The sequence below is a fragment of the Chaetomium globosum genome, genomic scaffold (genome assembly GCF_000143365.1).
Source record: "Chaetomium globosum CBS 148.51 scaffold_1 genomic scaffold, whole genome shotgun sequence".
In the NCBI taxonomy this organism is placed as follows: Eukaryota; Fungi; Ascomycota; class Sordariomycetes; order Sordariales; family Chaetomiaceae; genus Chaetomium; species Chaetomium globosum.
The window spans coordinates 5,357,617-5,382,925 of NT_165976.1; the positions used below are offsets into that span (position 1 = coordinate 5,357,617).

The following is a 25,309-nucleotide window of genomic DNA, read 5'->3' on the forward strand; positions in this document are numbered from 1 at the left end:
GGGGGGTTGGAGTTTGGGATGGGGGTGGAATGTAGGACGTAGCGTAGAACTGCCTTGAGTACGGGGTGTGGGATGTGGATTTGTGGGTGGGTGTGGGTGTGTTCTGTGTGTGCGGTGTGGTGCATGGGCGCGCTTAGCTGGCCTAGGGTAGGGCACGGCAGGGGAAGGGGGGGATGGCTGTTGGTTCGTCACGGCGCGTGTTGGCCTGCAGACGCCGCGAGGTGTGTGTGTGTTGTTCGGAGCTAGGCGGGGAATGGCCTTGGCTTTTTGGGTTGTTGTTCTTTGTCTTGCCTTGCCTTGCCCGTCGGTCGAGTCACTGCTGTGGAGAGAAAGGGGAGGGGGCAAGCTGTTGAGGGTCGCTCACTGGCTGGGTTACCAGAGACTGCGATTGGGATGCCTCCATGCCTGGGGGAAAGGGGGGAGCGGAGAACGGCTGGGTGACTGTCCGGCTTCCCGTTGCTGGGGGGAAAACGGAATGACGGGGTGTATGGAGAGCATGTACTGTACATGGGCATGTACATACCAGGAGGCTGGACGGCAATTTCCAGTGCAGGTGTTTGCAAACACCAATATTTCCAGTTTGTGGAGAGGGAGGTTCGACGCACACCCCTGATCAACATCATGCCATGTCGAGTCCAAGAACCAGGCTCCCAAGGCGACTAACACTGTTGATGATGCCATGTCAATGGAGAATAAACGAACCCACCTTAGGCATGGCCTAGCATGACTCAGGCCCTCTACGGCGTGTAAGTGAGGACGAGGTGCAACTGGGGTATGGGGATGGGGAGCGCATCTCCGCCACGATGCGGCCGCTGAGATGGCCAGGAACAGCCCCGGAAAGAAACAGCAAAAATGCCTCGTTTCTGGCAGTGCCTCTATTGCGCAGACTAACACGGTCCCGAGGGAATGGATTCATGTTGTCGGCGACCCCTTTATGTGACGGGTTAAACTGGACGAGGTTAAACTGGAGGCCCATTTCAAGGCCGCATGAGATGCGGCCTGTTTGGGTCAACATAGCCTCCGAGAAACTTGGGAATAATCCACACTTGAATCGAGTTAACAGACAAAAATGGCATCTTGAACAAGGGGGAGGGAGGAACACAGCCACATAGAAAGCGGCCCTCGATTGAGTTCGTTCCATTGCCTCGAGATCAAGAGGGGATTGATGTTTTGGGAATTGATCAAATGATTGGAAACACATGCGAACGGCGTGGTTTGCTTAACGCCGCCAGCTGCAGGCGGTCTTGGCAACCAGGTATAAGTGAGGCTGGGTGGGAGGTATGTGCCATGTCTCAGGGTTAAACTCTTCAACAACCATGGACATACCTAAAATTGCAAAACAGGGGAGAAGTAAAACAGACGAGGCGAAGGAAACGGGCAAAGACAAGGCACAGAAAACAGGAAAGAGACCAGTGGGCTTTCCAGGTTCACAGGTACAAAGCTTGTGAAGATGATAACCTGGATGTCATGACAGGCCATCCGATGCAACAATGAGGCAGTTAATAATTCGGAATACCGTAGTCATCGTCATCCTTTCAAGGTTCCGACTCAGTTGTCGAGTCGGTCATTTTCATCCCATCTCTCCGCAGTTTTCCAATAATCCCAATGGCCCAATGGCCCCAATGGCAATGGCTGGCTAAGCAGGGATAAAAAGTAGGGAAGGAACAACAAAGCCCGCTCCTTCAGTGGAATTATCGGCGTAACCAGCCCTATTACAAAGCTAAATCCAGACCGTGCCGTAGACGGGCGCCGAAACACCACCAGTCCGACGACGTAATCGGAGCATAGTGGCCCACTAGTAACTCCGCCTAGACGGAATTCCGACTCAGTGCGGAGGTGGATGACGCACATTCGGCCCCCAATTGGGACCTGAAGCGTAAGATTCTAGGACTAAGGGTATCTAATGTTGAAACGGCCCTATATTGCAGCATGAACTGCTCAAGAAGGAAAGGATGGAAGAGCAGGAGTGCAAGGGGGAGGGGTGGGATGAGAAGTGGCAAGAAATCCAAAGGGAAAACGGTGATGCGGCGCGGACGAGATCACAACGGTTCTGTAATTCCGCCATCGACCCGAAGCTCTCATTACAACATCCGTTCCAAGACCTGTTCCGCCGTATCAAAAAAGAACGGGGCCGGGAGGGGAAAGAAGGTGAGCATCGGCGCCACAACCGCTCCCCGGGACACGGCGGCATGCCCGGCCGGGTGTGACTCGGGATGATGAAACCAACACGCGAACCAAGTCAAAGAAAAAGTATAAAAAAAAGTAAAGATAGCGGGGGCCATCACATTCGGCATCGGCAATGGGTCGGCGCCAACAACCAACACGAACGCCAACGCGGGGTCGCGCACCCGCCGTCAATCAGCTTGCGTGTGAAGTAAAGAAAAAGGGACGGACGGAACGGGATGTGATGGTGTGGCAGAGCAAAGCTGCGATAGCTAACAAGCTCAGCTGGTGTTTCACATTCACCGTGACGGCGGCAGCGGCAGTTGGGAGCCGGGAACGCAACGCAACGCCGAGACGCGGGTTCGCGGCGCCGGCGGCCATGTTGGAGGTTCAAGATCACATTCCGTCGTCTCCCGAGCTCCGGAGCTGAAAACCCCAACAACCCCAACCGCCACCACCACCACTACCACCACCACCACTACCACCGAAAAACACGCGGAAAAGACAAAATGGCTTGTTGTGCCGCACCACCACCACAATCCCCGCAACATTTAAAACAACCAAAAAGACCCCAAACCTACCCCCGACTAACCTCGGACAACCAACAACACCAAGCCGGCCGTAACAACGACAACAACCTTCTCCGCCAAGCATAACCCCCAAGACTCGTTGGGTCGATCGGCTAGGTACGGCATGTGATACTCAACATACAACCAATGCCAGACACGCCCACCCAACCGGGTCCGTCACGGACGGGAATAGCAACAGCGGCAACAACCGCAACAGCAACTACAATCGCAACGGCACGAGCACCAACCCCCTCTCCCCTCTCCTACTCCCCCCTCAACCTTTCCCAAAGGCTTCTCCCCCCCGCCACACATCGGCGAACTCACCACCGACGACCGACGACCGACGACCGACGACATACCGACGACCTATCCACGGACGCTCGGCCGACCGACCGGCCGGATGAGGGAGGCACGTACGCAGTGTGTAACCAACCCACCACCGACCCGCCACCAACCCAGCGGGCCGGACACGTGGGAGTTTATTTTAGCAGTCCGGTCTCGTGTCTGGTGTCTCATGTCTCATGTCGTGCGAGCGGCGCTGTGCTACGTGATGAGACTTGCACAAGAGGTGACACGACCATCACCCAGAGGCAGGGCGGGGGGGCAGGTAAGTGCTTCTTGCTTGCTCTGCTGGAGCGCGCAGTGTGTGTAGAAACATGTTCCGATTGATGGCATGCTATTTGAAACTGTTCCCGTAGTCACACACACGGCTATATAGATAAGACATCCATGACTTGGATAGGCAGTCGCCACGCTTGCTGGATGAGACAGACTCGGTTCGCTTCTTGGTGTGTGTTTTTCCGTTGTCCAGACCCCAGACCGCGCCCGCAACCCAAAACCACATACCCCATGAACCCCGTGACAAAAATGCGCTGGAAAAAAAAAGGGTATTTCATCAGAAAATGTAAACATACTGTCAAAAAGTGGTGATGCCGGGTCGTGTTTAGTGGATAAACACGGCCTCTCCAAAATGAGGATTAGTCCGTGTCGGCATCAAACGCACCGCACCGCACCGCACTCTTCCTAAGCACTCTCGATCGGGACAAAGGTGTTGTAGTTGAAGTCCATCAGGCCGTCCAGCATCCAGTGCTGGGGGTCCCAGAAGTCGTAGTTGCTGTCGTAGTTGTTCAGTCCCAAGATTGAGCCTTGCGTGCCTCCTCCCATCGCCGAGCCCCCACTGGGCGTCAGAGCCCCGTTGGACGCCGCCAAGCCTAGGTTGGCCGGGAGACTGTGGGATGGCGGAGCGAGGGTGCTGTCCAGATGAGTGGAGGAGGCTGAAGACTCATTAGCCGAATCGGGATTCGTGGGTTGCTTGAGAGCTACCAAGGAGTGTCTTAGCCCGCACGAGTTCACCTCAGAGAGACAGGGTAAAGACGACGGGTCTGGAAAGCAGACGGGGTGTGGAGCGTTTAGGGGGGAACTCACCATCGAGCGTGCCTCGACCTCTAGCTTGGTATTCCTCCCGCCAATGCCAGATCGAGTCGAACACGAGACTCATGCTATGTCGGCACCTGACCTTGAGTTGGAGGCTGTCGTCAATCTCCGGGTCGTCGCCTTGGAACGACGGCGAGCTTCCTTCGATCCTGGCCCCGTTCCAAATCTGGACCATCAACTCGGCGAGCCTCCAGTTGAGGTCGTTTTGCACCACACTGGCAGCCCTGATGGCCTGAATGGTCCGGTGGAAGAGCGTCCGGCCGCGCTCGAAGTCGACCTGTTTGACAAAGAATGACCGCATGAGCTTGAGCAGAGCAAACCCCGCAGCGACTAGCATCTGCTGTATGTAGTTTGTGGCGTATTTTAGAAGATATTGGTCTCGGAGCTGATACCGATAGGATTCGTGGCTGTTATCAGGCACCGGGCCGTCCAGAATGTAGTCAAGGAAGCCGGTGATGGCACGCCACAGCGCCATCAGGTCGTCAAGGTACCCGGGCGTACGGCTCGAGTCAAAGAAGCCGGCAAGCCTGAGATGGAGGCAGGCTGCCTTGAGGTGAAGGTAGACGATTGGCGACAAGTTTTGTGCCAGGATGGAAGCCTGCAGTTCGTTGAACTCGCGACGGTACACCCTCATCAACATAGCACGGTGTTCATCACCGGCCACGCCTCGGGGGTCGCTGGCGTTACTATACATTTCTTTTGAGACTTTGTCGCAGAATCGCTCGATCAGCAACCTCGCCTCTAGCTCCGGTCCGAGCGCGAACGGCCCCTCGACGCCCGGCCGAACGGCCAGTGTCCAGTCGTAGAGGCTCGACGCTGGCTGGCCGTATCCCGTCCCGATGGTCTGGGCTACGGTGTTGCAGACCGCCCACGTCTTGATGCGGTCATGAAGCCCTTCCGAGTTCAACTCCACAGCAACTCGCGAGAAGTCGTTGATGTGGTTGGGCCGGTGCAAGCCAATGCCGGTAGCCGTCTTCATCATGACACCACAGAGAATATGCGTGGGGTCGGCCGACGTCGTGCTCGTCGGGAGGGGCCAGGTGCAGAGCAGGCAGAGGGCCTTGACGACGAAATAGCTCTGGGGGACGTCCCCAACGGTGTTCCAGAGCAACCTTGTCAGCGGGCCCGAGAGCTTGGTGAGGAGGTTGGAGTCGGACCCGAAGCGTCGGCCGGCAACGGCAATAATGGCCCAATATAGCAAAGGGTGTTGTTGATAGTACTGGTCTGGTGTCTGGGTGGCGTTGAGGAACGGGAGGAATGGGTGGTAGTAGTTAAAATATTGACTGAACAGTTGAGTCTCCTCGTCCTCGGTGAGCCTGAAGTTGCCCAGCTCGCGGGCGATGCGAGGAAGCGCGTATGATCCGCCGCGCTTGAGGTGAAGTAACGATGAGACGGCCTCGTCTGATCCCATCAAGGAGGGATTGCGGGTATGCGTGTACTGGCTCGCGACAACGGGCGACTGGAGCTGTGACTGCATGGCGGAATGGACGGCGGAATTGAGGGTCTCGTCGTCCTCGTCAAGAGCAAAGCCCTGATTCCTGGCCGACTCGACAGCACGACGCAGCCTCTCGATTTCCTTTTCCATCTCGGCATGCTTGGAACGTTTGCCGATACGCTTGAAATTGGACTCGATTTTACACTCGAGCTTGAGCCTGTTGCACCGCGAGCAGCTCTGAAACGGATCCTGGACGACATCGCAGCGAAGCTGGAGCGGGAGTAATGCGTCAGTATTGTATGACAACACACACAAAAGAGAGAGCAACCGACGGCGGAGTTGGGAAGACCGGAAGCATGATCCGGCGAAGTTCGGACCCGGATCCGGTGCGGACACGGAAGCGGGCGGAGGGGAACGGGGCAACGGGGGAACGGGGGCTCGGTGACTCAACAAACATGTGACTACCTTTTGTTGACGGCACTCATTGCACGCACGCTTCACACCGGGCAAGCGTCGGCTCTTGGTGTCTGGCGAGGCGTCGGCCCTCTCGTCGTGGTCGAGGTCGTGGTCATGATCGTGATCATGTTCGAGGTCGAGAAGACTGGCCGGACTGCTATCGATGGTGCTCCGTTTACGCTTAGAAGGACCACTGCCGTTGAGACCTTGGCCCCGCATACCAGCGGCAAACTCGGGGCTCTCCATGGCCGAACCGGCGCCCCCCGAGGGTGGGGAGAGATAAGAACAGACGGTGTAAGCACTGAGGCCCGAGTGGGTTCCCGGTTCCCGAGACGGCACGGGACGGTATCAGTTGGGCTTGTTGGGCCGCGGCAATTCGGTCGGTGGAAGGTCCGGTCTCGCGGTTGCGATGCGAGAGAATTGGAGGTGAAAAAGCCGATTTACGGAAGGGCGTTGTCGCGCAAGCCAGTCTTGTCCCTCCGCCAGAGCGGGGCTGGTTCGAGCGAGCGGGGGAGCTCTGTGCACACAGAATTTGACTGTGGGGGTCAAATTGCGACTGGCCATTGGTTTAGAGAATGGTTCGATCCACTTTGCGGGTTCCAAAATGACTCCACGTGTTGCATTTGAGTGGATCCAATCTTGCTTGCTTCCCATTTCTGCTTCTCTTTTTCCTCTCTCGAAGCATCGCTAAAAGCCAAGGTACCTACTTTATGGTATGGATTGGATGTGAGGTGATGCGAGATGCGGACTTTCCGGGGATTTAGAGAGAGGCATCGGAAGAGCTGACTTCCAGAAGCTTCATTATTTATTATTGATTCTAGACTCCCACCACTGCTGTCGCTGTCTTCCAGCAACCGAGACATGCGGCGGGTTCCATGGTACGTCCAGTTGTACAACTAACAGCCACATACATGCAAGAGACGTGGCCAGCGGGGCAACTTGGCTTGGTCCTGGCAGCCTCCTCGTAAATCGTATTTCTCTCACAGTCGTATCTTAACCCTAACCCTACTCCTAACCGTGTTGTACCTTTCCCCCTTTTATATCCTCTGCCGGTGACAACACCTAAAACAACACTAGGAACTATATCGGTACAAGTCGGTGCGCTGATATACGGCATTCTAACCCGGCTTCCGCTTTTCCAACAACTTCTCTTTCCAAAGAACACCAGTCCTCCACATCCCGCCCTCCACGCTCAGTCACACGCTTCTGTGATGGGGGCAAAACATCTTCAGGAACATCCGGTTCTAGCTAGAATTTGAGTGGTGGATTGATTAAAGGGGCGTCAAACTATGCACCATTTCTTGCGTCCAGCGTTGCAGGCGGAACCGGGCGTCGCCCCGTGCTACGTCTGCCAGAACTACCACCAAGCAAGCGGTCTAGGCCGTCCTTTCCGTTCGGCATATCTCGCCCTGAAATACTTTTCTCGCTGAGTTTCTCAAACCTACGTGCCGGTAAATTTGCGCTCGCCTCCTCACCGGCACTGAACACGCGCGGTGTGGTAGCACGGTGACGGGTCGCTTGTCCCGTATCGTGCTCAACATGCAGGACCCCCTAAGCGTCGTTGAGGGCGTATCTGTAAAAGGCGTCGTGCTTTTGTACCTTGACGGATATACGACGGTACCGATACTTACATGTCGATAGTGGCGTGCAGGTGCGAGCCAACAGCCCGTGTCTCAATAGCCGCCATGCGTTTGGAACCAACAGCAGGCCCTGCAGCACACCAAGAGACACATGCGTCGTCGTCAGCCAGTAGGCCGCAACAAGACCATTTGCGGTTTAATTTGAGCTGTCCCTTCAGTATTAAATCTTCCGGTGGCGATTACTAAGGTCATGCATTGGAAGCTGGTTCCTGAATATTGGCTTTCCCGGTAACCATCTAGAGGCTCGACCAGCATGACGGAGAACGGAGAAGGTTGGGTGATATGCACCGCAGGTAATGGATGGAGCTCTCTGGTCTAACGGATCGCAGCTCCGGGTGGAAGCTTTTGGAGAGGGATCCCTGAGGACATGCGAAACCAAGCACGAAGAACAGAACGAAGTCCCGAGTCAACCACAGATTGAGACAGTCCACCCTCCAGCCATCACTGCACGTCCGCGTCATACCTTGTAAGGGTTCAGCTTGAGTTTTATCATGACTACCACGATAATCGATTGGTGAACCTATGAATAAAGCCTATTTACTACCAGTCTGTTAAGAGTGATACTAGAAGAACAACTTAGTTGCTGAGGGTCGGTTGATGATGGTCTTAGGGACTGGCAAGCGAGACAAGGCGAGTGAACGAACCAGTCACAAAACAAAAGAATATACTTCGAACATGTCAAGTAATATCGACATTGATATCACACAAGGAAACAGAGAACGACACCAAGCAACGAATGTTATGTCTGCCCCTTTGCTCAGGAGGTGGCGCAGGCTAAGCACTAGCCACATCGTAAAGAGCCAGTGGCTGGTGCGACAATGACGACACACAACCTTGATGTCCCCTCCCAATCCTTGGCAGAATTAATTTTGGGTCTACAAGAGCCCGAACACAGAATTGTCCCGCAATTAATTTGAAGATTCTAGCAAACGCAAGACACACTCCATAATGGGGTCATCTGGATCAAAAGTAGCACAGCAAACCGTGCGAAAGTTCCCCTCGCGCGCGGGGGGTTCATCACCGGCAACATCAGCACCGAAACCAAAAGCGAGCTCAACACCACGAATGCGCCCTCCTCCCTCAACAACAACACCAACACCAGACGCCCAACCGCGATCCCGACCGCAAGCTTCTTACACGAAAGACGAGGGTTAGTTCTAAGGAGTCATTGGGTACAATCATGTAACCTGAAACTAACGATAAGCCAGCTATCCGAGCCGACGCCATGGATCCCAACCGCCCCGAATTCAGCGCCGAGTTCGCCGACCGTCTGCAGAAAATGGGCATTGTGCAACCCAACCCGACATACTCGCCGTCGTCCATAGCGTCTCCTTTTCTCAATGCGCCGGGAAACACCCCATCTGCGTTGTCGCCGCACTACCCCTCGCCTTCAAGCAACGTAACCCTTGGTGTTCTCGAAGCACGGCGGCGGCTCGAGGCGCGCGCCAGGGAGGAGCTCGAAAACATGGGCAAGTCGAGCGACAAGGGGAGAGAGTTTGTGGATATCGGCACGGTCAAGCAGATGCTAGTGCTGCGCCAGAGTGGCGCCCCAGCGACAGACATTGAGAAGCGCTTGGGGCTCAGGCCCGGCCTCGTCGCGAAGTTGGGACCCCAGGGGGTAGTGGCGCCTGCGTCATGAGCTGGGTGTGACCGATGAAATCAAGCTTGCATTATTTGCTGAAGCTGGTTGCCAGCGGATGGTTCTACTCTGAGCCCCGGCCGAAAAGAAAAACCCCAAAAGAAAACCGCGACACCGGCTCTATGTACAGTATTACAGCTTCGGATACCCCGACCACATGAAAACTGGCTCCATTGTCTCGCTTCTCGGTACCATCTCGTCTCCTCTTTTTACCACGCGCAATGGCCGCCGTCAATCCTCAAATCAGCCCCGGTCATGAAGCTGCTGGCGTCGCTGAGCAGGAACACAGCCGCGCCTCGGTACTCCTCCGGGTAACTCAGCCGCTTGAGCATGTTGGCATCGGGCCAGGCCGTCCGGCGCTCGGGCACGGCGTCAAACAGGGAGGCGGTCATGGCGGTGACGATGTACCCCGGCGAGATGGTGTTGACGCGGATGCCGTGCTCGCCCCATTCCGAGGCCAGGTTGCGGGCGAGCTGCAGAACGGCCGCCTTGGATGCGTTGTACGCCCTAATCACATTTTGGTTAGCCGGCGGGTCACATAAAACAAGACGGCATCAAAGAGAGACCGAGGCGGGAAATACTCACGGGCAAATCAGCCCCCTATTCGCTACAGTCCCACTCATACTCCCAATCAGCACCAAACTGCCCTTCTGCTTGCGCTTGATCATCTCGCGCGCAACCGCCTGCGCCGTCATAAACACGCCCGTGACATTCACCCCCAACATCCGATCCGCATCCTCGGCAGTATACTCCAACGCAGGCGTCTCCTGCTGGATCCCCGCAGCGGCAATCAACCCGTCGACGCGGCCCTCCTCCTCGGCAATGGCACCCACCACATCGCCCAGGGCGGCCTGGTCGCGCACGTCGACGCGGTGGTACCGCATGCGCGTGCCCAGCTCGGCGGCGGCGCGCCCCGCCACCCGCGCAAAGTCGCTGTCGCCCGTCGGCGTCGGCAGCCGGTCCAGCGCGTGCACCACCGCCCCGGCCTCCAGCAGCGCCTCCGCCTGCGTCAGCCCCACCCCGCGCGCCCCACCCGACACGATCACCACCCGGTCGCGCAGGCTGAATTCGGGCAGGAGCGTGCTGCCGGTGGGTTTGGTGGTGGTGTTGCGGCCCTGCTGCTGCTGTAGGGTTCTTGTTTGGTGGAGGCTGCGGGAGAAGATGGCGAGGGGTGATGCGGTTTGGGGTTGGATGCACCGGCGGGCTAGTAGTGCTCGTGAGCCCGCCCTTAGGGCTGTCCTAGAGGAGGTGAAGGGTGGCATGGTAGAGGAAGGCGTTTTGGAGGGGGAATGTTTGGTTTGTCCTACAAATGATCCTCTTGGTGAACGGGTTGGTTGCGATTGGGTTGGTAAAGGAGCATTGGGAAAAGGAGGCGAGCTGGCATTCTTATAGTACCTACTTTTGCGGGTTGCCGTTTTCATGGCGCGCCCAGAGGTCAGATGACAGACATGGGAAGCGCAAAACAGGGCCAGCACACCTGACCCGATCCGTCTCTTCTTTCCAACTATACGAACCATGGAAACGACCAGCACCCACCTCACCTCACCGTCATTCCTGCCCTAGCCGGGTCGGGGAAAGGCCTTAACAGCGGGTGGCGGCGGCGGCCCACCCCTCCCTTCCCTCCCGTTTCCCGCACATACCTAGGCACCGACCTTCCTCTTGCCCAGCCAACCAGCCAGCCATTGGAGATCTGGCCCTTTAGGTGACGAGGGCGTGCGTGCGTGCTACACCACCATAGCCGTCCCAAAACAGGGCGGGCCAGACCCAAGGTCCATTCCAAGCGCACAGCACACCACCCTGCACTCAAGCGCCGGAGCTCCACCCCCCAGCCGGTGAGTGAACCCGTTGCTTCCGATGTCTGCTTCCCATTGGCACTCTCCGCGCCAGCCGTACATCGGTGGCCCCAGAGCCTTTTCGCCCGGGGCCCTTTCTGTCCCCGTTGTGCGGCTTGCCCGCCCTGGGCTGCAGCAGTCCAAAGGGGCCTAGACACATCTCGAACTCACCCCCCCCCCCTCCCCCAACGGCTGGGGCGGGGAGGAGGGGGGCGTTGGCAGGCGTTAAAACTAGGTCGGTAGCGTCGATCTGGGGGCCTGCGGAGAAAGTTGACCGGGTTTCCTGAAAGGGTAAGCCCGGGCGAGTGGGTGGGGGGGGCGGGGGCCGGGAGCTTATGCCGATCTTTACTGCTTCCGCGGCCCGGCATTGGGAAGTGGAGTGGGGAGATGGGATGGGGATGGGGATGGGGATGGGGATGGGAATGGGAGGGGTCGGGTTGTGGCTGTGGCTGTGGCAGGTTGCAGGTTGGCACCAATGCAAAGAGGTGCTGTGTGTGCTGTTTGCAGGCATGACAGGACAAGCACAAAAGGGCTTTGCCGGGCTCGGCACGTGCTCGGCTGCGTTCAGCTGCGCTGGAAGATGTCACCGATGGTGATCATGGCGACTGCGCCTTTCCCATCTGACCCCAGAACCGGTCCGTGTGCTGCCGATCCGGGCCCCGGTTCCCGGGTGGAGTTTGGGAATATCCGGGTTTGCGGGTCCGGCTCCGACAACGAAGTGATGGGGATGATATGATATGGGGTGAACGAAAAGCAAATCAGTGTTGTGTAACAATCTAGAACACGATATCCATCTACCCTCGCACTGCCTCGGTACCTCTGCCGGTCCAACACACAAACATTTCCGCTCAGATGATGTACCAGCCCGCAAAGAATTCGAAAATGCCCCAAACCGGGCCCGATTGGTAGAAGTCAGATCGGACGGCCCGGTTCGAGGCGACATAGTTGAGAACTCTGAACTCCCGCCCGCACCAAGCCCGGACATCGTCCTCGGAGAGATCCTCGACGCCGCCCTCACGATATGTGCCTTCGCTAACTCGCTGTCGGAGCAGCTCCTTCACATTGTGCGCGAGTTGTTCGGTGTGGCGTTGGCAGCGGCCGATGAGGTGCAGGAACCAGCGGTAGGCCAGGGTGAAACCGGCGTGATAAACGGTCAGCCCAGTCAGGGCCCATCCCACGACCTTGGGCTCCGGCGAGGGCCAGAAGTAGAGCTGGACAGCCTTGACGAAGGTGCTGTGAAGGCGTTAGCTCGCTGGCTGATGGCTGATGGCTGATGGCTGATGGCTGAGAGCTGGCGGTGGGGGAGGGAGCGGGAAAATGGGGCGCTGGGTAAGCGTGGGAAAGGAACGAAGAACGAAACGTACGCGGCTGCGAGGCATTGCCATGAGTACCGCAAGGCCGGAGTGAGGTTCTCCTTCAGGTTTTCGAGCGAGAACATGTACTCGCGAAAATCCCATATGGTCATCACCTCTAAACCCGCCGTCGCAAGGCTCCGCTCGTGCTTTAGGTTCGTCATGGCCTGGGCGAAGCTCGGTGGAAGAAAGCGCCGGGTCGGCCATGGCGATGGCACTTAAACTGCAGACAGACAGGTCAGCATACCAAAAACATGCAATACACAAAGCAACCATGTGTTAGAAATGTGTAACCACACAGCTTGAGCTCCTCTTTGGCTTTGTCTTCCAGATAATACTTTAGATGTTTCTCAGTCATCTCATGAAGCACGTATACACTGTCGAGGTCTTGAGCCCGTTTCCAGGCATCGACACTGAACTCCCATCCCAGCCTTTCGACGCTGGAGAGTGCTTGGTGAGCCATATTCGTAGTAGGCTGGTGGGCTGGTAGGCTGGGTGGGCTGCTGTGGGAAAAGACTGGTGATGGTGCGTGCGTGATGAAACTTTGTGATGGGGATCACGGAAGCGACGGCGATGATGGAACTGATGGAACTGATGGAACTGATGGAACTGATGGAACTGATGGAACTGATGGAACTGATGGAACTGATGGAACTGATGGAACTGATGGAACTGATGGAACTGATGGAACTGATGGAACTGATGGAACTGATGGAACTGATGGAACTGGCGGAGATGGCTGAATGCAAGCGAGCAGGGGAGAGATGCCGCGGCGTCTGGTCAGAGTGCAGGTCAGGAGAGAAAGGGCGGGTAGCCACAGGGCGCAAAGCCGCGTTTGACGTTCTTTGTTGCAAACAGACGGGGTGCACGTGTCATCGGAGGAAAAGGAGGTAAACCCTCAAAGGGAAAAAAACTATTGATTGGGACTGAAACGAACAAAGAGACTCCTCTCAGCCACTATTCTCGCACACCGCTCTCCTTCCATCGGAAATTTGACACTCTGGCTAGGCAACCAGACATGGACGAAACTGACGAAACTGACCAGCACAAAGAATGACGGAGAAATGGGCGTATTCCGTGACTGAGGCCGAAACGACCAGTGCAATATTGCTCCTGCCCCGCCCCTTTCCCCCCAAGGTTCTATCATCTGTCACATTTTCTTCCTCGTCGCCGGTCCGAAAGGAGGCAGTCTCTGACACAAGCTCGTCGTGGGCCGTGATGGCGTTGAACGTGCGCCTCGAGCGTGCTCGCCGCCACAGAAGAGCAGACTGAGTTATATCGGAGGGGGCTCAGGTCAACCGATAGCCTCGTCTCTTATGTTCCCCTTCGATTAACAGATTAACACAATCCAGTACATCATCCCAATCACACTGAACTGGCTTGTACATACTTTGGGCCGCCCCCTCCTACTTCTGCCCCCTTGGTTTTTCCTGAGACCCGCCGCATCATGCAGCGGAGCTCTCGACGGCTCACGTTGAGCGTGGGCACTTTTGAGGAGGTGGTAGATGGGAGGGTGACACTCACCGATGATGTTGCCCGCAAACCCACACGCCCCTTTTCCCCCGAGTTTGGCTGGAACGCCATTGTCCGTCGAACCACCTCTCATCAGGGCACTGCTAGCAGCGCCGCATCTGCGAGCGCTAGCTCTCACCATCTCCAATTCAAGGTCAGTCCAACTCTCTCCATCTCTAGCTTTTTATGATGCCTTTGTCCGGCTTTGCGCACGAGCAAGCCCTTTGGCATGATACTGACATCCTCAAGCTCTCTCTCACCCACCAGACACTCTACCACGAATACGGCGAGGCCCAGGAGCAAGCGACAGAGCTAGCGATCGACGTATTGTGTCGACACTTCTTCACCCCGAATGGACGTCTGAATCCACACAAGGCCAATCCCAACCCGAACCTCTTCTACGTCCCCATAATAGACGCCAACAGCCCGGCCGACTATCTTTTTGCCATGAAGTTCTGCATCCACGGCGGCAAAAACCTGAGTCAAGGGTCCAGCACCGCAAACTCCATCCGCCCTTCCTCATCCGGCACTGTTGCTCAGATAACAGATTTCGCTTGTTCCGTTATCAGCTCGTAAGTCATGACACTGTTTTTTATGTGTTTTCATGGCCACTTCTTGGCCCATCTCCTTTTCGTCTCGGGACATGTAATTGGATGCTAACCATCTAATCTTGGTGGCGGCCCAGAATCTTTACAGCCAAGAGCAGCATCCAACCGGAGATGGGAGCGTCCAATGCTGCAGCAGCCACGCTTAAGGCAATGGGTGCCGACAAGATGCAGGTAAGCAGTTGGCCCGCACATACTAAACTGTGGAATACCGTTTAACCGAGGAAGCAATCTCAGCAGACCAGCGAGCCCGACGACCGCCTCATTCGGGCTTCGGACTGCAGTCGAGCGACCAGCGATATCCAGACCGCGCTCACGGAGATGGGGAACGGTAAGCACAAGATTCTCTGGAATGGAGCCTCGCTCGGACGCCACTGACCTGGCGATTGCCCACAGTCATCCAGCTTTCAACTGCCAACCCACAGGTCCTGAGGGAACACTTGAACAGCCTCATGGACGCTATGGAGATCATTACAAAACACCATGGGGATGTCTGGCGACAAGGGAGGTTTGAAACTGCGTTCACCGGACTGTTGGTGACCGTGGGGGGCGGGAGACGTTGCGGCGCTGGTAACAAAATGGATGGGCGGGCTTGGGGAGATGGCAGCCACCACTCATCACACCAACGCCCTATTTGTTATGGTAGGCATTGTATCGCTGATCGCCGCGTTTCGTCATATGCGCACAGCGGAAACAACCGGGAAAGGTGAGTGAGAACACGCAGCACCTTTCTTCCGCATATCAGCTGGTAGCTAACTTTGTACACTAGATGCGACCGCGATGGACAAGAGCCGGAAGACGATGCACTGCTGGCTCTGTAAGATCCTGATAGACGCGCTGCGCAGCGACTACCAAAGCCGCCGGGACGCCCCGGCGACTGCTAAGCTCGTCATGGAAATGGTGGCCGCCTTGGACCCGGAAGCGCTCAAAGGGTGGGACTACCGGTCCGCCTCGGTCGAGTACCTGAGTCGGGAACTGAGGTTCTTGGTACAGGGTTGGGCAGGTCTGGCCAAGTAGCCGCTTATAGCGCTTTAACAGAGATAGTGGTTGCCCTCACCTCAGCCGGCCAGGAAGGCAGACATCTGAGGATATGGGATTGGGACAGGTTGGGGGGAGGGGGTTGGGTGGTGAAGGAGTTGGTTAGACTGTATTTTTTCCTAGGTCCTTTCTTAGATGCTTTCCTAGATTGCGGGTTATTTCATGTATCTAGATGTCACATAGAATTGGGTCACCAATCGAGCGTGTTTTGTCTCTCCACGGCGAATATATTCGAGCACCTGGTTGTCTACCGGTTCCGAACCTTCGGTTCTTCGGCCTCTGCCAAGACGGGGCGGTCGGGGAGTTCGGCCAGGACGGGATGCAGTGAGTTGGCCCGACAGCAGCAGGTCTACAAATTGGCACAGCTTGTCTCAAGATCGCATGTCTCTATCCCGGCTCGCCTGTTCCTGCAAGGGCCGACCCATTGCATTCTGCTGCATCCCGTGGCATCCCGTCGCATCCCGTTACATCCCGAGAGCGGATGCCCGCCAGCCCATGTCGGATTGGCTCAGGTCAGGTATCGTACGATACATCTGCCGAAGCTCAATGCGCAGGGGACGGGAGAAGAGTAGAGGGTGGCGATGGAACGCGCCCCATGTCGTCGCAGAACTTTCGCAAGCAAGTATATAAATCCCTCGTTGTGCGTGCCGGTGATGATACTGCTATTGAAGAGGACAGAAGCAAATCAACTTTTCCAACTGTGGGGCTGTCGGGAGCTAGGGCTAGGGAGGACGCTGTTCGTCCCATCATGGCATGGCACGCGACCAAAAGAAAACAGGAACTGGGGTTTGTTTACAGTTGGAAGCGGAACCGAAAGAAAACCACCGGCAATCCGGGTTGCGACCCCTGTTCCGTGTATCCATCCAACCCCCATCCCATCATACGAGCCGGGGAGGCCGGTTCGGGCCAGACCTTCACTTGCCGTGGTTTGTGGGGGAAAAGGATGTAAGAAACGAAAAAGAAAAACCAGAGAAAGAAACAAAACCAAGAGAAAAAAAAAAGGGGAGCCGAGATGACCCACTCTTGTTTCCTCCCAGCCGTTCATCTATAACTTCAGAGCGGCTTCGCCTTCCGTCACCAAAAACCTCGCTCATCCTCTACGAACTCGCTTGTTCCCTGTCTGGCTTCTTCGTCGCACAAGGACATTGAGAGACACACACACCATGGCACTTACATACCAGCAGTCGAAGCTCGTCAAGGACACGATCCCGGCGCTCCGGGAGAAGGGCGAGCAAATCACCACCAGCTTCTACAAGACCATGCTGCAGAACCACCCGGAACTCAACGACTACTTCAACAGCGTCAACCAGAAGAACGGGCGGCAGCCGCGGGCGCTGACGTCGGTGATCCTCAACTTCGCGTCCAACATCAACCACACCAGCGAGCTGATCCCCAAGCTGGAGCGCATGTGCAACAAGCACTGCTCGCTCGGCATCCAGCCGGAGCACTACGGCATCGTCGGCAAGTACCTCCTCGGCGCCTTCGGGGAGGTGCTGGGCCCGGCCATGACCCCGGCCGTGCTGGCCGCCTGGGAGAGGGCGTACTGGCTGCTCGCCAAGATGCTGATGGGGCGGGAGGCGCAGCTGTACCGGGCCTTTGCGGCGTGGCCGTCGTGGCGCGCGTTCCAGGTCGACCGCGTGGTGCGCGAGGCCGGCGCCGACGGCGACGACATCTACTCCTTCTACCTGGTGCCGCGCGACGGCGCGCCGCTGCCGCGCTTCCTGCCCGGCCAGTACGTGTCGCTGCGCATCCGCGCGCCCGAGAGCCACCTGCAGGCCCGCCAGTACTCGCTCAGCGACGCCTGGCGCGAGGACTACTACCGCATCAGCGTCAAGCGCGACGAGGGCGCGCGCTACGCCAACTCGGTCTCGCGCTCCTACTTCCACCCGGGCCTCGTCTCCAACGCGCTCATCGACCACACGGGGCCGGGCTCCGTCGTCGAGCTGTCCCACCCGGCGGGCGACTTCTTCTTCGACGTGGCCAACAACACCAGCGCCATGCCCGTGGTGCTGATCTCGGCCGGCGTGGGCGCCACCCCGATGGTGGCCATCGCCAACACCATCGCCGCGACCCAGCCGGGGCGCGCGGTATCCTGGATCCACGGCTCGCGGCGGTCGGTGCCCTTCGAGGCGCACGTGGCGCGCCTGCGGCGGGAGTGCCAGCCGGCGTTCCGCGCCGCCATCTTCAAGTCGCGCCCGGCCCCCGGCGACGTTCCCGGCCCCAACGCCGGCTTTGACTTTGTCGGCCGCGTCGACCTCGCCAGGCTCGACCAGGACCGCGACCTCCACCTGCGCAGCTCCGGCGCCGAGTACTACATCTGTGGGCCGGAGCCGTTCATGGTGGATATGGCTGACTATCTCCGCACGCGCGGGGTCGGGCCCGAGAGGCTGAAGTTGGAGCTGTTTTCGACGGGGGAACTGGCGTTGAAGAGCTAGTGATGGATTTGGTAAGGGGTGGCGGGGCGGGGGCGCGGGATCTCATCGTTCCGTTTTGTTGAAGTGCTTTCTTTTTGGTATTCGTCGTCCTTGTCCTTCATTTTTGTCTTTGGCTGCTGTTGCTTTGTTGCATTGAAGCCAGTGTCGCCACAAGTCGGACGTGGAGACAGACTTTGATACCCTGGGATGGCTTCTTTCTTTTTTTCTTTCTTTTTTTCTTTTCCCTTTTCCCCTTCGTCAGTAATCGAGCATTGGGTGCGGAAGACTACATTCTTGAGGTATACAAGGGTGCATAAAAATCATGGGCGGGCAATGGCGTCGCTAGAGGGCATTAAAAAGAAAGAAAAGAATAGGTTTGGTGGGCATGTATCTGGTATAGAGAAAGCAAAACGGCACATTGGGGGGATTAATTAGGTAGAGTAGCGCTCAGGGCAAAGGAGCTGTGAGGCAAGGGGGATGTTGTGTGTTAGCGGTGCTTCGTACCGTAATTATACCAAGTAAATTACAGAGGTGGCTCGTGCGGTCTTGGCCCCTTGCCGGGCCGTCCCGCATTTTTATCGCCCCTTGCCGCTCCCGATCAACGATCATCGATCAACTGAAACTTCCAAGGAAGTCCAACGACACGAAACCTCTTCCGGCACGGATCCCCTGCATACCACGTGCTCCCGTCTCACAGTTCGACACACCTGTACATTAAATTACATACCCATAAACCTTATTTCAACCCTCAAAGGTCTCATGCATGCATTGCCCCACCCCCATTCGAACGGGCGGGGCTTCTCTTTCATGATTGTGAAATGGGGCTCAAGGCCTCGTCGTGGACAGGCAGGTTTGCCGTAACAGGTTTGGTCACTCGCACTGCGAGTTCAAGGGTGAAGCGGCTCGTGCATCTGCCAAATAGTGTACATACACGTCATCATGGGTATGTAATACAGCGGTCATCGACCTTGTGCCACTCTTGCGCATCAACCAGGCCTGGGCCTTAAATATGCCGCGTGTGTCCACAGATGGGTGTCTGTACGAAGAAGCCACAAACGCAAGGGCCCCATGTTACGAAAACTCATGGTGGCGGAACCTGAATTGTGTGCGTGGCTTGGGTTCAGGCCATGTTATATACCCACCGGTCGAAGAAGGCGATGGACGAGGGCAGTCCCCGGGTTGACCAAGGAGATGCCCACTGCCCTGCTAGGTAAGCCGCAGAAATATGTGCATGTTTATCGAGCTGGTAAGAATAATAACTCTCAATAGCCGAATTGAGACTGGAGAGAACACCCATTACTCGAGTGGGGGTTGATGTCATTTTGAGAAGTGGAAGGATGGTTGGATTCCAATGCTCCTGCCTCCTCCGCCATCTCAAAAGCACCACTCGATTCTCACTCTTCCGATCCCAACCCAACCCCGGAATAATAACTTAAAAGTCCACATCAGTCCATTAAATATGTCGGCGCTAACTTTTCTTATCTTCCCAAAACCAAGAATAACTCCAGAAAAAGAAAACCACTTTTCGCTCCTCCGACCCCCCAACTCCTTCCAGCGACAACAACGTCCCCCAACAACCCGTCCGGATGTTGGAGAAAGATTGTGGTCGCCATCTAGCCGCTTCCCAGCCCATACCTCACCGCCACGACCAAACCTCAGCTTGGCCTCAAGTCGCCAGTGTCGGCGGCCGCTGCAGAGCTGTAGGCAACTGTTACCGGCTCAGTTCTTTACCAGCCCAGTTCTTTACCAGCCCGAGAGGTCATACTTTTCATCGCAGTCCCAAGTACCAAACACGCGGTTCTTCAGTCTCCTGATGTCCTCGTCGGTCAGCGGCGTGCACCCGCCACACGCGCACCGGAAGCCGTACGTCGAGTACAGCTCAGCTGGCGACCCCCCGTAGCTGATAAACAGCTCAGCACCCCGCCGGGACCACGTCTTGACAAATCGTGAAGGAGATGACCTCACGCTCGTCGTCAAAGACATAACTCCACATTCCGAGCCGACGGGCAAGCATGGTTGAAGCGGGATGCAATCTCAAAGATAGCGATGCCGCCAGGGACGAAGAATCTGTCACCGTCAGACGAAAAACCCCTGAAAAACATGGCAAGCAACATAGTCCGGAGGCGTGGGGCTTACGAATTGAGCACCTTGATGCGCTCGACTTTGCTGAACTGGTCTCCGTTTTCGCCGTCGTGGAGGCTTAGATACGCCTTCTTCGCCGCGTCCGAAAGGTTGTGGTAATCCGGCAGCAGCCGGAAATGGGTCGTACGCAACAGCGGGCGCTCCACCAGGATTGTCTGGCCCCTCACGAGATTCCGCGCCGCGAAGGCTCCCAGCCCGCCGAGATCCGACCGTTGAATTTTGAAGAACTCTTCGAAGCCGGCCGCCGCTGTCCCGACATTGTCTGTCGGCGAGGACGGGACGGCGGTGTGTTCCTCGGGCTGGTCTTCCTGTTGCTTAGGGCCCGCATCTGCTGGTGGGGTTCCCGTTCCACTGCTAGCGGCCACTGTTTCTGATGCTGAGGACTTCGTGTGCTTTTTCTTGTCGGCACGGCAGACGACTCCGGAATCCGCCTCTGACAACGCCCCAAACAATGCAGCCTCGGTTGCTGCTAGGGGCGTCTGCTCGGTGCTACGCCGGCGCTTGTCAACACCCCACTCCACTTCTACCAGTCTCGGGTTATCACTCCAAGATCATACCTGGATGGCGCACCAGAGGCGCTGGCCTCCGTCTTGAGACCCCTCCTGGCTGGCTCGCCGCGCCTCTCTGCTGATGATACCTGAGTTCGGCAGCAGGTCGGGCTTCTCACACTCCGATTCTTCGTTGATGGCGAGGGCCTGAATAATACCGTTGAGGATGTCGCGGACATCGTCTTCATCTTTTAGATCGAGCCGTGTAAGATGTTCAGCTAATGATGCTGTCTCTGTTATATGCTTGGTGATGGTCTCGGATTGGTGTTCGTTCGGGGTTTGGAGTAGCATCTAGGTGATCGTGAGTGAAGACTTCCTTCTACCAGAGCATTGGCGGCGAGGACTGACCTTGGGGTTGTCGATAGCTTCGGCTGCGATGATGGCAGGCGGTACTGGAGCTTCGTTGTCATTCTGCTCGGTTGACCCAGAGATAGGGATATTGTCGATCACAGGGCCCTTGCCATTGCAAGGCTTGAGAGCTGCCGTGGCTTTTGTCTGGCTATCCTTGGAGAGTGGCATCGTGAGGCTGTCCATTGCGTTGAAGTCGGTTCTTGTCGTAGGATTGCTGGGCGTCTGTTGCTGGCCTGGAGCTCGTGCTATCCAATCTTGTGTGTGGGGGAGGCTCTTATGCTATGTATGAGAGGTTGATTGCCTGGTTGTTTGGTCAGTTTGTGTTGGTTGTTGTGTGCGCTGCTGGGCAAACGGGCAGCGGAACTCTGGTGTTTGGCGTTGGTTTGTGGCCGAGATAAGATGCTTGTGGCTTGCAGTGGAAATGAGCCTGTTGTTAAAGGATATGGGTCTAGGTCTATTTTTCGAAAGCAAGGTGTGGAAGATTGTGAGGGAGAAGCGTGGCTTTGCTGTGCGTTTTGTTGTGTAATATATAAAGAATATGGAAGAAGGAAAGCTTAGGAATATGGTGCGTGGTTGCCAGTAGGTGTTGTGGCATGCAAGAAAAACTTCGGCGACGTGGACTGAAGTGCTGAGGTTGAGGAAAGCAAAAAGGCGGAATTGGGAGCTACGGCGGAGGGCTCGGGGGTGGTGAGTAGCGACTACCGGGGGAAGTGAATGGTTCTTGATGCAAGTTGAAAAGGTCAAAACTGTGACACTGGCGTAAAAGGTCTTGGGCCGTCAACCATGGATCGAGATGGGGTCCCCGCAACAACGTGAAACTGTTCGGTTTCCTTACTTGCGAACAGGTTCGGTGGTCACCTCGCCTTGGAGTTACGGTTGGTTGCAAATCAGAGCAAGGCTCAATCAACATCCGTTGTTGTCATGGGTGCGGCGAAATAAAGAACAATTGCTTAGATGGATTTACTGCTTGCAAATTGGCCCAGAGCTCGCACTCACATCCAAAGCCAAAGGCGTGTGCAATATAAGGAAGGTTTGCGCCGTCGATTTCCAGCGAGAACCACGGACTGGGTAGCCTAGCGGTTACTGGCGGTGGTTCTCGGCCCACGGGCTAGCTAGTTCGCCTTGAAAGGTACCCGGACGTAAGGGAGGCTATAGGCTCGAATCATGATGCTAGCACCGATTTTCTGAGGAGGCGTTTGGGACGCCGGTGTCCCCCAAAGTTCAGGAACGAGCACCCCCCATCGGCCCGACGGGGCATCACGGGGTTGCACCACGGAGTAAACCCCCCGCAAGGGGGGTTTCATAGCCGGCTACCTCTCTTCGACCGCGAAGGGAGTTAGCCGGTGAGCTTTTGCTCCTCGCCTCTTACAGGCGAGCCAGCTCTAGGGCGAGAGATCTCGCTGTAGCATTTAATACGGGGAATGCTTATAGCAAGGAGTGGTTTGGAGAACCGGTTGATACAACCGAGACCCATAGAGGTTACTCTTAAATTGGATTCTGTCATGTACACGCAGCGTCGCCCGACAATTTTGACGTGTTGTAGACCGGTTTGAAGGATGTAAACAAATTTAGGCATTGCTTAGCCGCCTCTGAGTTCAGGCTTGGCCCAAATATTCCCCTGCTGCTAACCCAACTGTTGGACTGACTTACCAATTACTAGTGACAAGAGGAAAGCCAATTGAGAAAGACTCTCGCGCTTCCGTATTCTTGTTGGTGGTAACGAGTCCCCCGGGCAGCCCGGTTATACACGGAATCACCACAAAGGACCGCCAAACTTGCTGGCGGTGTCGGACAGCATGACACCTCGCCCTCACGTTTCGAAAGAATGGTAACACGTCAGGTTCATAGGGTTTCACAGCCCCTGTGTCAGCTCGGTATTGTTTAGTTACACTTGTCCTTCGTGCTATCCCACACAACACACCTTCGTGAGGTCAACGATGGTTGAGGTTCATGAGCTCATGAATCTATCTCATATAAGACTAGACTCTCGCCAATCACATTACCAACTACCACGGGCTTTAAGTATTGTCAGCGTGCTCATCAAGAGCTGCTAAGAACAAGAATAAGACACCCATTTTCATGAGATATGATCCAGTAGCGTCGACTTTGGCAAACTATCACGAACTCCCGCCGTTGCCACCATGTGAAACTCTGTATTCCACCTTTGCGGAGCACCAACTGGAACGAGTGAGTATATTAGAGCTCTCAAAGCTTTGGAGAGGGGGCTTGGTTTAGAATCCGGCGGGAATAGAACCACTCACTCGTACCCAAGCTTGACCCAACCCCTGGGCCTCAACACACTCACGAACATCACGATGCGTCCCCATCTTGTTTCTGTTCTCCTTTTCATTAGCACCGGCAAGTTGGCAACTGCAGCGCCAGCACTTACCAATAACCACCACCCGCTGCTCAACTCGCCACTCTTCAACACCCCTTTGCCGCCACCCCCTTTCCCCCTAGGGCGGGTCTTCCCCAGGCTCTTTCGCCCGCCCCAAGCCCTAAAACTCGACGCAGCCGACCTCGATACGCGCTCCCACCACCACCAGCCCTTGGAGAACCCAAAGCAGCATGGCCCCCTGGGCGCCATCACAGTCACCGACAACGCCCCCCTCACTCTCACGCCCGTATCAACGCTCCCCCTCCCCGACGCGGAAACCACCCCAAGCACAACAGAAGCCCCTAACCCAGCAACCGACTCCTCCACCGCCAGCAGCAACAACAACACCAGCGACCCAACCCCCGGCTCAGTGATCATCATCCCCGCCAACACCATATCAATGCTCCCCCCCGGACCAAGCCCCATGCCAACCATCACAACAACCACACTCCCAGCCTCAACCCCTACTACAAACAACACCGACACCGACACTGACACCACCACCGCGCTCCCCGCCGTAATCGCCCAGTCCGTCACCTTCCTCGAAACAGTCGCCTTCACCACCACCGTCCTGCCCGCGGTGACAGTCACGGGGCTGCTGACGCTCACGAGTGTGGTGGTGGTTAGCGGGACGCCGGTTGGCGGGGCGGTGGCGTTTACTACTGTTGTTGGTGTTGCTACTGGTGGTGGTGGTGACGCGGTTGCTACGGCGGCGGCGGCGGCGGTGGTGGTGGTTAACTGATGTTGGGGTTGGTGCTGCTGGTGAGTGGTGGTGGGGGTGGGGGTGGGTGAGTGAGTGGGTGTGTTGTGTTGTGGGGGGTTTGGGGGTTTTTGGGTTTTTGGGGGTTTGGGGTTTGGGGTTGGGATTTGGATTGGGGGGGGGTGGTGATGAAAATGATTGTGTGTTGTGGTGGTGAAGGTTGCGGTCGTTGTGGAGGCTGTGTGATGGAAATGGTGTTGGTTGCTGTTCTCGCCCGCATTTCCTTTTTTGTTTCCTCTCCTTAGTCCATCCCGTTCACAACGAGCGTGATGCTCGAAAAGGGGGACCAGCGGCTGTTGCGGCCCATTGGGCGCCGGCCGACTGGCATGGCGCCAACAGGCTCTTGTCAGTGGCTCGCGTTCGTTCGAAAACAACCACCGTTATTGTTCAGGCCCAGAGCTATCCAGAAGGCGCACCCGGCGAGACGAACTAAAGGCTGGGGCGTTGGCCGTCGTGTGATAAGCCACACCAAGTAGCTCCCCTATACTTAAGAGGCATGTAGAAGATACATCCAGGAGACACTCAGCCCTGGGGTTTAGAGGTTCAAACTAGGCTGTTTGTCTTAACCCGCCTCCTCGTTTGTGGAGGCTGTCTCAGATCTGTCAACGCGGTCTCTGAACTGGGCGGCCCAAACCCGCGGCCACAGTGGATGATGCAACAAACCCGGGGGATGCCATGCTGCGGCTCAGCACAGGTATCACCAGCCTCACCAACCAGCACGCTAAACCTACATGAATGAGTTTCTGGAACGCGCAGCCTAGTCCAGAGGTTTACCCGCTGCCGTACCCCCACAGCTGCCAGGAGCAGACGCACACTTGGCTGTTTGCCTCGCCGTTGGACCGCTGTCACGAATATGCCAACAGGAGAGACCTCGGGTTGCGGGACGCCCCGAGCCAATCACTAAAAGGACCAATCAGGGAGCCAGGAAGGTGATCGGGGTGATCAGTGAGCTCAGTTGCCAAGCCGGAACTGAGCATACTGAGCACCAGGTAAAGATCACCAATCAGGATAACAATGGCTGAACAGTGATCAGGAGCTCGAA

The 25,309-nt window shown here is 56.5% G+C and overlaps 9 protein-coding genes across 9 annotated transcripts; 5 read left to right on the forward strand and 4 right to left on the reverse strand.

The window, feature by feature from the left end:
* Positions 1-1,316: 1,316 nt before the first annotated feature.
* CHGG_01736 (uncharacterized protein) lies at positions 1,317-2,207 on the forward strand (the record flags this gene model as incomplete). Its single annotated transcript, XM_001220956.1, has 2 exons — positions 1,317-1,433; positions 1,929-2,207. The coding sequence occupies 2 exons, from the start codon at positions 1,317-1,319 to the stop codon at positions 2,205-2,207; spliced, it is 396 nt and encodes a 131-aa protein (XP_001220957.1).
* A 1,548-nt stretch (positions 2,208-3,755) lies between these two features.
* CHGG_01737 (uncharacterized protein) lies at positions 3,756-6,303 on the reverse strand (the record flags this gene model as incomplete). Its single annotated transcript, XM_001220957.1, has 3 exons — positions 3,756-4,051; positions 4,158-6,038; positions 6,096-6,303. The coding sequence occupies 3 exons, from the start codon at positions 6,301-6,303 to the stop codon at positions 3,756-3,758; spliced, it is 2,385 nt and encodes a 794-aa protein (XP_001220958.1).
* A 2,342-nt stretch (positions 6,304-8,645) lies between these two features.
* On the forward strand, positions 8,646-9,336 carry CHGG_01738 (uncharacterized protein; the record flags this gene model as incomplete). Its single annotated transcript, XM_001220958.1, has 2 exons — positions 8,646-8,847; positions 8,906-9,336. 2 exons carry the CDS (start codon positions 8,646-8,648, stop codon positions 9,334-9,336), a joined length of 633 nt encoding a protein of 210 aa, XP_001220959.1.
* A 209-nt stretch (positions 9,337-9,545) lies between these two features.
* Positions 9,546-10,598, reverse strand: CHGG_01739 (uncharacterized protein; the record flags this gene model as incomplete). The annotated part of the gene is made up of 2 exons (XM_001220959.1): positions 9,546-9,843; positions 9,922-10,598. 2 exons carry the CDS (start codon positions 10,596-10,598, stop codon positions 9,546-9,548), a joined length of 975 nt encoding a protein of 324 aa, XP_001220960.1.
* A 1,418-nt stretch (positions 10,599-12,016) lies between these two features.
* Positions 12,017-12,684, reverse strand: CHGG_01740 (uncharacterized protein; the record flags this gene model as incomplete). Its single annotated transcript, XM_001220960.1, has 2 exons — positions 12,017-12,401; positions 12,533-12,684. 2 exons carry the CDS (start codon positions 12,682-12,684, stop codon positions 12,017-12,019), a joined length of 537 nt encoding a protein of 178 aa, XP_001220961.1.
* Positions 12,685-13,967: 1,283 nt separating this feature from the next.
* Positions 13,968-15,654, forward strand: CHGG_01741 (uncharacterized protein; the record flags this gene model as incomplete). The annotated part of the gene is made up of 6 exons (XM_001220961.1): positions 13,968-14,186; positions 14,300-14,604; positions 14,718-14,811; positions 15,063-15,207; positions 15,284-15,343; positions 15,407-15,654. 6 exons carry the CDS (start codon positions 13,968-13,970, stop codon positions 15,652-15,654), a joined length of 1,071 nt encoding a protein of 356 aa, XP_001220962.1.
* Positions 15,655-16,838: 1,184 nt separating this feature from the next.
* CHGG_01742 (uncharacterized protein) lies at positions 16,839-18,110 on the forward strand (the record flags this gene model as incomplete). Its single annotated transcript, XM_001220962.1, has 1 exon — positions 16,839-18,110. One exon carries the CDS (start codon positions 16,839-16,841, stop codon positions 18,108-18,110), a length of 1,272 nt encoding a protein of 423 aa, XP_001220963.1.
* Positions 18,111-18,780: 670 nt separating this feature from the next.
* Positions 18,781-21,298, reverse strand: CHGG_01743 (uncharacterized protein; the record flags this gene model as incomplete). Its single annotated transcript, XM_001220963.1, has 6 exons — positions 18,781-18,796; positions 19,021-19,125; positions 19,855-20,055; positions 20,226-20,731; positions 20,789-21,070; positions 21,128-21,298. The coding sequence occupies 6 exons, from the start codon at positions 21,296-21,298 to the stop codon at positions 18,781-18,783; spliced, it is 1,281 nt and encodes a 426-aa protein (XP_001220964.1).
* Positions 21,299-23,445: 2,147 nt separating this feature from the next.
* CHGG_01744 (uncharacterized protein) lies at positions 23,446-24,249 on the forward strand (the record flags this gene model as incomplete). Its single annotated transcript, XM_001220964.1, has 1 exon — positions 23,446-24,249. The coding sequence occupies one exon, from the start codon at positions 23,446-23,448 to the stop codon at positions 24,247-24,249; it is 804 nt and encodes a 267-aa protein (XP_001220965.1).
* Positions 24,250-25,309: the final 1,060 nt, after the last annotated feature.